General features: G+C 33.0%; 1 protein-coding gene across 2 annotated transcripts in view; it reads right to left on the bottom strand.

Annotated features, from left to right (window-relative positions):
* Positions 1 to 675: 675 nt before the first annotated feature.
* LOC149775279 (TRAF-type zinc finger domain-containing protein 1-like) overlaps positions 676 to 9,545 on the bottom strand; it is a 68,265-nt gene continuing 59,395 nt past the window's right edge. The window contains exons 11-12 of one of the 2 annotated variants that reach the window (XR_016416596.1): positions 3,529 to 7,519; positions 676 to 3,482 (exon numbers count right to left, since the gene is read on the bottom strand). Coding sequence is in view for 1 of the 2 variants with exons in the window: in XM_089944179.1 (XP_089800305.1) it covers positions 7,484 to 7,519 (36 nt within the window). In the remaining variant the exon portion in view is untranslated. Of the gene's footprint in view, positions 7,520 to 9,545 lie in introns of both variants that reach the window. The other variant, XM_089944179.1, reaches the window with a different exon arrangement.

The following is a 9,545-nucleotide window of genomic DNA, read 5'->3' as shown; positions in this document are numbered from 1 at the left end:
CATCGGATATAGTAATGATAATGAGGAGCCGAAGATGAATGAAGCTGTAATGACCAACGTTGCCATCTGTATATTTAAGCAGGCAATATTATTTTAAATTTTGAAACAAAACTTCTTAAAGGACAACAAGGAGGTCTGCATTTGAATTTCCTTATTATCATCAAAAGATATGCATGTACAATAACTTGCAGTAGCTTTCCCAATTTTTGAGGTAAGTTGGTAATATTATAATAGTCCAAGGTTACACAAAGATATGGGTATTTACACTGTCTTCTGATTATCTTCTTAATGTGTGCATGTACAAAGACTTGCAATAATGTCAGTCTACTCACAAAATCAACCAACTTGTGATTCATGTCTAATTTGTCAAAACTGCTTAAAGGATGACATGGGGACAAAATGAGAGACATCATGAGTGTGAAAATGTAAACAAAGTACAATGTACCTGAATGTACCATTCTTGGTGCTTGAATGTGCTGATTTATATTCCTACATGTCAGATTTTTAGTTTGCTATTTAAAAAAATACAAAGTTATTTCAATAGTTAAGAGTTTGTAATTAGAATATTTGAAAAAGCAACAACAACATATTTGAAAAAGCAACAACAACAACACAACATTATTCTCAAGATTGAGACTATACAATACATTTAGGAAGACAACTAGGAAAACAGACTGGGGAAAATGTTCTTTATCCAATAACAGTTCATAGCAAATAACATCATACACACTACATGTACATAGTAACATGCACTTTTTCTTCTTCAAATATGTTACCTGATCATAATACCTTAGAAGAACTACTACTACCTTGCAAGTTTGATTTTGTTTCTTCTAACAATGGTAAGTGTTTTAAAGGTTAGAACTGACATCTATATCTTGCGGTGAATCAGCATTATTTGTACCAATTAAATCATCTTTATGCAGTTTTCCTTTGTATCAAATTCTGTTCAGTGGTTTTACAGAATAAGTTGTTTAAAATATTTTTTCTTTCTATTTTTAGTAAATAGCTGCCATACTTTATGGCAGATCGCCATCATTTTTGCTAATCTAATAAGCCTTTATACCAGGATGCTTTCTGAAAAATTGGGTCAAATTCTGTCAAGTTTTTGAGAAGTCATTTTACAGCCATTTCTATTTTAGTAATGGTAACGAGAAAAAAAAGGGGCAGATTGACATCATTTGTACAAACTTGAAAGCCCTTCATACAAGAATGATGTCCAGTTGGATAAGATTTTGTTCACAAGTTTTCTCTTTTTAATAATAGCAGCAATCTACAAAATCACATATTATTTAAAAAAATTTAAAACACCTTTATGGAAGAAAGCTGAATATGGTCATGTGGTTTATGAGAAGTTATTGTTTAAAGGTTTCTGTATTTTTCATAATGGCAGCCATATTTGTTGGATTATTGTTTGCACAATTCAGAAAAATCCTTATGCCAGGGTGTTTCTATCAAATTTATTCAAAATCTCCAGTGGGTTTTGAGATGAGTTGTTTTAAGATATTTCTATTTAGATTAATTATATTCACATCTGATGACAGAGTAGCATTATTTGTGCAAACGTGGAAGACCTTCATGATAGAATGCCCCATGCCAAGACAGATCGAATTGGTGGAGTGGTTTTGAAGAACAAGCTGAGAACAGCAATTGTTGATAGAGTATGCATGATGCGTGCCAGTATATGTACCATATTACAAGCTTGCTTGGTCTTAACTGAAATAATGAATCTTTAAGTTTGTGAATGAGGACCTCCTGTTGGAATATCTACTCTGCAATGAGACTGCTCCGATGGCCAAAGCAGTTAGAGTATCTGCCTCAGATGCAGGAGCTCATGGGTTTAAATCATGGCTGAGTCATACCAAAATGGTACTAATGGCTGCCTCGCTTGGCACTCAGCATTAAGAGGTTAGTGTTAGGACTGGTTGGCCTGGTGTCAACATAATTTGACTGGTGAAACATGATCCTACATGTCTGCAGCATGATGCTCAAGTGCTAGACAACACTATAAATGCTACACTGCAGATACTGTAGCGAAATGATTGAAACACACACACAATGATTTGCTTACTGTATTCCCATAATGTTAGCTTATCCTTTGCATATTCAGGTTGATACATGCAGATTTCATCTTTAAAACTTGTAATTTAAATCTGATTCAGAGCCTCAACTGCTTTGTTGCATACAATAATGGATATCACAAGTGCCCATTTTATGAACTGGACGGGGTGGTTATTTCCATTGCTCTTTTCCACTGCTACTGACAGGCAAGATGGCAGGGTACTGTCATCAATTATTATAGAACATATCTCCTTCAATGAATGAGTACAAGTTTGATAAATTAAAAAAACGTAACATCTCCAATTTAAAATCTAACATAATTGTCTTTAAATATGTGGTTCAGCAAAGAATGTCCCACAGTCTTTATGAATAAATTTGGGATAAATCATGTGAAGCTGAAAATAGAAAACTTGCAAGTTTTTTTCAGCTGGACAACAATGCAGCAGATATAACTACCAAGAGTTCATTTTGCAACTTGTGCAAAGTGCCATAAAAACTGCACCCACTGTTAATTGCTCTCCTATATAAGCATAATGATTTCATATAAATTACAGGACATTGATTAAGCATTTACAAGAGAATTAAGTAAATGAGCAAAAACCACGTGAAACAAATCAAATGTCAAGCATGTGACCTATATTTTACAATGTATCCAGAACAATAGCCAAGTTTTACAAAATGTACATAACAGAAGCGAACAAAAAATATCAAATACATTTCAAATACATAACAATAAGTATGCATACAAAAAGGATGTACATGGCCATATGCACTTGATGAAAATAACAATGAAATTAAGAACATGCATGTAACATTCATGAATTAAACAGCAGCATAAACTACTGTAGAATCATTTCCAAAGGTATCAATTTTTCTTTTACTAAACTGGCAGTCACTGATGGGGAGACAAAAGGATTTTCTTTAAAAGGAAAGTCTGTGAAGAAAAAAATTTCTCTTTATTATTGCTTGACAATTTTTTCTATTATTTTATAGATATCAGCTTTATAAATACCAAAATGGTAAATGAAATTTTGAGGAAAAAACTTGTAGATTTTAATGCAAACTACACATCTAGCAAGTATATGACACTGTCAGAAAGCAGATGTAATATGTACAAATCAGAGGATGTCTGAACAGTTCACTCCATCATGAGGTCAGTTTGTGTTCAAATGAAGTGCTGTATACACAATGGCCAAGAATGTTATTCGAATTAAATAATTTCATAAACTAAAACATTTTATCAGTTAATATTTTAGCTTCATCATCAGAAATGTCTCATTAGCAAGTCAATAGTTTTTTCAGCATGGAAGTACTGTAAATGTGTGACACATGTAGCGATCGTAATCAAAACCTCAAGTTATGTTTGCTTTTAATTCAACTGCAACTTTTTATGTGAAAGAGGACATGTGTGTGATGACTGCCTACCCATGTCAAAGTAAAAAGAGGACATAAGTGTGTGATGATTACCTACCCATGTCAAAGTAAAAAGATGATGATGTGATTGCATCTGGGCAAAAATTTAAAGTATCAGTTATTATTTTAGTTTCATCATCAGAAATGTCTCATTAGCAAGTCATTAGTTTGTTCAGCATGGAAGTACTGTAAATGTGTGACAAATGAAGCTGAAGTAATTAAAACTGACCTAGTGACATCATAAACAGTATCTAATGGAGACCATATGTGACACTGACACTGTGGTCATGTCAAATGATTTTGAAAAATAATCACAAAACTTACCTATACTGGTGCAGATAATAAATAAAATAGAACACAGACTTTCCCTTAAATATTATGCATTGATGCTGTAAATGGAAATCCCATCAGTGGTAGGTAGGTAGGAATATGGATAAGAAATAGAATCCATTATATACATTCATGTAGGATAGGGAAATTTATATCAAGGGCCATAATCTGAAGGTAGGAAAGAGGGTTACAAACAGAATCCATCATAAGCAATTAGGTGGAATAGGGAAGTCCCACTAGAAAGTCAGAATTTGAAGGTAGGAATGAGGTTCACAAATAGAATCCAGCATATATATCGATGTAGGATAGGGAAATCCCACCAGATGATCAGAATTTGCATGTAGGAGTTTGGGTCAGAAATAGAAACCCTCGTATACACCAATGTGGGATGGAGAAAGAGTCAGAAATGGAAGGTAGGAATGAGGGTCATCAATAGAATCCATCAAATATATTGATGTTATATATTTTGATATAGGATAGGGAAATCCCACCTGACAGTCATTTGGGTTAGAAATAGAATCCATCATATACACCCATGTGGGATAGAATCCCACACCTGGGTCAGAATCTGTGGGTAGGAATTTGGGTCATAAATAGAATCCATCATATTCCTTGATGTTGAGTAGAGAAATCCCAGAAAGCTCAGAATTTGTAGGTAAGAATAGGGCTTTGCAGAGTTTCTGTCAACAAATTATGATCATGAGGATGGAACTTCCCTATCCCACATAAACACATATGATGAAATTATTTGTCTCCCATTTCAAATTAGGAAATTGTACTGGAAAAAGAAAACTGATGTATCATCAGTATAACTTTTGAAATATTGAGCATTTTCTGAAACTTTTTGTGCCATTTTAAAGAGCTAAAAAAGTAACTTTACAACCAAATAATTTGTTGTGAACAGCAATTGCTATTTCCAGTTTAGCAATATTGGTCTTCTGAATACTAAACATGCAAGAAACATAACATCACCAACTTTTTACGGGTCTTTATATTCATGATTTGCAGCAACCATACAATCCAAACAAATGGTACCCAGTGATATACCAGTACAATGAACCTGTGATAAACAATAATAAGTAATAAATAAATATTAATTAATTAATAAAAACATTGTACATCACATTTTACTGTCAGGTACAATGCAACATATAGTTTTGACAAATTTACCAATTAAACTAAATTTGCAAAAAAAGTTTCATGTTAATTAGAAGCAAGCATAGTAATACATTGCAATTACTACAAAGGAGCGAGTCCTAATAATATTATGTGCTAAATATGATGGACTGACTATATATATTACGGTAGTAAATTCATATACTTTTTAGGGTATAATTTTCAAGGTCTTGCAAGCTGTGAACCATTCAAGGGATCCTATCAGTTCAAAAGGATCATCACTGTTAGTTTTTTATATACTTAAAACTGATGATTTACAAACAGAAAATGCACAAATCTGATAATCCCCAATAAATCCACAAAATTGATACTCCCTGATAAATCCACATAATTGATACTTGATGAAAAATAGTGAATTCACAGTATGCAGGTTTACTGGTTACAGCTGGATTCAGGACAAATAATTTAGAAAATATAAATGAAAAAGAAAACAAATTGTATTGGCTGCAAGATTTAGAAAGTGAAAATAGAGTGTTGTGTACAATATATTGCAGGTCTTAAATGAAAATTGATTACAAAGTAAAAATAACAAGCAAATAATGTGTATTTTTTAACACTGTATGGAAAAGCACAAATTATTTAAGACAATTTTTTTCACAACAAATTTATTAATGAACATGTTTATTTAGATAAAAGCAAGTCATAGTAACAGTATCATAGTTGCTTTTGTTTTGGAGGATGTAGTTTCTGTTGTCCAACTTCTCATTCTAAACCCTGGAAAATTATATGGGTTTCTAAAAAATGAATTTGAAAAATTTCACAGGCATTAAACTGAATGTCATACCTTTGGTTAGGTGTGACAAAGGCTCGACTTTCAATTTTATCAAACATGCAGACTGTAAATTCATATATTTTCAAGCACATATAAAACTGTGTTGTTTCTTGCAGATGATGAAACTGTTATCAGTTAAATAAACTATGGACAGTGCTGGGAATGGGGGTGATTTGAGTTCACAGAGGGTTCAATGTTGTGTCTTTACGCCTGTGGATTGCAGCATTCAAAAATCCACACATCTGTTTCACTTAAATTAAAATGTATTTAAATGTATACAACAGTGTATCAGTTCAATCATGGCTATACAGTGCTGAGTAAATTCAAGAACTCCCAGCTGGCATAGAAAACAAAGATAAAGCCATAATTAAGTAAAAGTTTTAAAATACCAATTCACATAATTTTAAAAATTGCACAATTTCCTCTTGCCATATTGCAGGATGGTATACACTGTTGGACCCAATTTAAAACCCCAAGCTGCTAAGGAGAATTCCCAGGACTATAGTGTCAGTAATTTTTGGTACCTTTGTTTTAAGTATTATATAGCAACTAATAATTTTTATTTTCTATGGGAAATAAAATCTACTACATTTTAACAAGTGAAATGTTTTCTTCACCAGAAGTTAAAGGTTTAAAAAAGACAAATATTTTAATAGTGCATGAAAATTCAGAGTGTATGGAAATCCGAGGGTACAAAAAACTACTAATGATAAAGTATATCAAAAATGTCATGGCAACTCTATTCTCTGAAAGATCATAAAGTACTGTATATACTCACTTACAAGTCGAGTCCAACTGCAAAAAACATAAACCGTGATCTGCCATCACATAATGTGCCATTAGATCTTGGTTTATGTTGCTTTTTTCCTACTGATTACTCATAACAAAACAAACAGACCCAATTCTGCCAGAACATTATGGGATGGCAGATGTGAGCCATAGACAGTCTGCAGTTGGACATGATTCATTGGTAGCATTAAGTGATTTACTGCAGCTAGGCAACAAATTGTGACCAAAACTTTCATTTGAGCCATAGGATTACAGTAAATCCATTCATTTTCATGAGCATCATTCTGATATGGGTGGGTGTGTGAATGACATTGTTTCAATCTGTGAACATGCCATTGTGGAGGAATGAATCTACTCTCTTCATAGGTCAAGCATTTCTTTGTTATTGTGTTTGTGTTTTAAATCTGTGGTCTACACTATTGAAATGACTGACACCAAAAATTCATCTAAGAATTGATATCAATAGTTTCCAAAGCTGTAAATGATTATTGTTAATTTTAAACAACTGCAAAGGTTCTCCATATTAAATATTACAATGTAAATTTTGATACCTCTCCTAGAGAACTCGGGTTTTCAAAAACATGGTCTAAAAAGATCTAATGAGTGTCAGCCTGATTGGATATTATTACTGCCACCATCCAGGACATAACCCTCCATGTCTAAATTGGGTCCGCACTCAATCAAAATAAAACAAAAAATTATGAAAAATGAAAGTCATGAAATATGACATGTCCATACACTAAAAATCACTCATTAACAATTATTACGGTCAAGGATATTCAAATGGATTTTCTCTGGAATCAGAAAAGATGGTGCTACCTAATGCTGGGAATAATGGTGTTTCCATTTATCATATTATCACTGCTGATTTTACGAAGATCTGAAAACCATCACTAACACTCAATATACTGCATATTTCAGTCTACTCAAAACATATCATCTTCATCGAGGTGCATCAGGTCTTTTCCCACTAGGTCTCTGTAAAAAATAATAAAAGGAACTTGGAGTAGATTCAAGCCACATAAACAAACTAAATTAGATAAACTTTTTTTTACTAAAATAACTTAAGCATCAGAAAAGAATACTGTGATTTCATATATATTAGTGAGTATACATTTTTGTGGTTTTACAAAAATTACATTTTTATTGGTAATTTGTCAATTGAGAAGGACTGTCAATTTATTTCCCCCAAAAGATAATTTGTTCACTGGGTCAATAAATTCAGTTTACTAAACCATGAAACCCACAAAAATTGTTACCCAATGCCACATGAATCACTTTATATTCACTGGGTACAAATTTTCATGATATTCATGGGGAGCACTCTAGTGGTTACAGCATCCACCCAAGATGTGGGAGGTCACGGGTTCAAATTCCGGCTGTATCATACCAAACATATAGTTAGTGTTAGGACTGGTCGGCCTGGTGTCAGGATAATGCAACTGGGTGGGACATCATCCTACATGTCTGTGCCATGATGCCCCCATGTTAGACATCACTATAATCCGCATCACTGCAGATATTGTAGAGATATGACTGAAAAACTGTTAAAGTTACATTAAAAATCCAAATCACACACACACACACACACACACACACACACACACAAACACACTTATTCATGGGTATCATTTTTCAGGGTATTCATGGGCACACATGCCAACCCCAAGAGAGGTATAAGCATAACTTGTGCTAATATAAGTAGCAAAAGAGTGTAATCTATATATTACTAGTACTTATATTAATAACAATACTTTGTTGAGACTGTGACATCACAGCTAAGATATCACATGCAATAATTACAGTACACTGTAAGAAAAATGTACATTTATTTTTATTACTAACCTGGATCTGCAGGTCAAAATACTTGGCAAAAATGGGCAAAATCCATGTGGATTAGAACCAGAATACAAACATAAAACATACTGACAAATTATTTATATTCAACACTCCCTTTCACTAGTCTACATGTCTAACATTTCCCAAATGATCATGAACTCCACAAATTTTGCAATGACCTGAATCCAAGTGCTAAAACCTGCTTGAGAGACCACTACTATGAGAGACCACCTGTTTTGAGAGACCAGAATCTCAATGCACAGATTTATTGATTATATAGTGTTACAACCTGTTATGATAGACCACCTGTCTTGAGAGACCATTATTTTTGGCAGGGGTGGTCTTATAAGACAGGCTCTACTGTACTTCTTTACAAATTTGTACAGCAGTGTTGATTTGCCCTTTTTCAAATTAGACATGTTTTGAAGTTTAAAAAGAATTAACTGCTCTAAGAATTTTCATCCACAAGTCAAAACGTAGAAGCCTGTTTCAATTAATATCTGGCACCATTTTCTTTAATGGTACAGACTAGTCTGCTAACTAACTTGTTTATCAATATAATCAATCTGCAAGGCCAAGTTTCAAATCAAAGAAACCCGTCTGTTTTTTTATGGTATTCATGGGTATCAATTTTCATGGTATTTATGGAGTTCAATTTTCATGGCATTCATGGAGTGTCAATTTTCATGGTATTCTTGAAGTTCAATATTCATGGTATTTTTGGAGTTCAATTTTCATGGTATTCAAGGAGTAAAATTTTCCTGGTATTCATAGGTATCAATTTTCATGGTATTCATGGGTATCAATTTTGATAGTATTCATTAAGTTTAATTTTCATAGTATTCATAGGTATCAATTTTTACGGTATTCATGGGTATCAATTTTCATGGTATTCATGGAGTTCAGTTTTCATGGTATTCATGGGTATCAGTTTTCATGTTATTCATGGGTATCAATTTTCATGGTATTCATGGAGTTCAATTTTCCTAGTATTCATAGGTATCAGTTTTCATGTTATTCATGGGTATCAATTTTCATGGTATTCATGGAGTTCAATTTTCCTAGTATTCATAGGTATCAATTTTCATGGTATTCATGGGTATCAATTTTCATGGTATTCATGGAGTTTAATTTTCATGGTATTCATAGGTATCAATTTTCATGG

The sequence above is a fragment of the Sinohyriopsis cumingii genome, chromosome 19 (assembly GCF_028554795.1).
Source record: "Sinohyriopsis cumingii isolate HCF-2022 chromosome 19, ASM2855479v2, whole genome shotgun sequence".
Classification (NCBI taxonomy): Eukaryota; Metazoa; Mollusca; class Bivalvia; order Unionida; family Unionidae; genus Sinohyriopsis; species Sinohyriopsis cumingii.
Note: the sequence above shows the minus strand (reverse complement) of the source record. Positions and strands in the feature narration are given on the sequence as shown.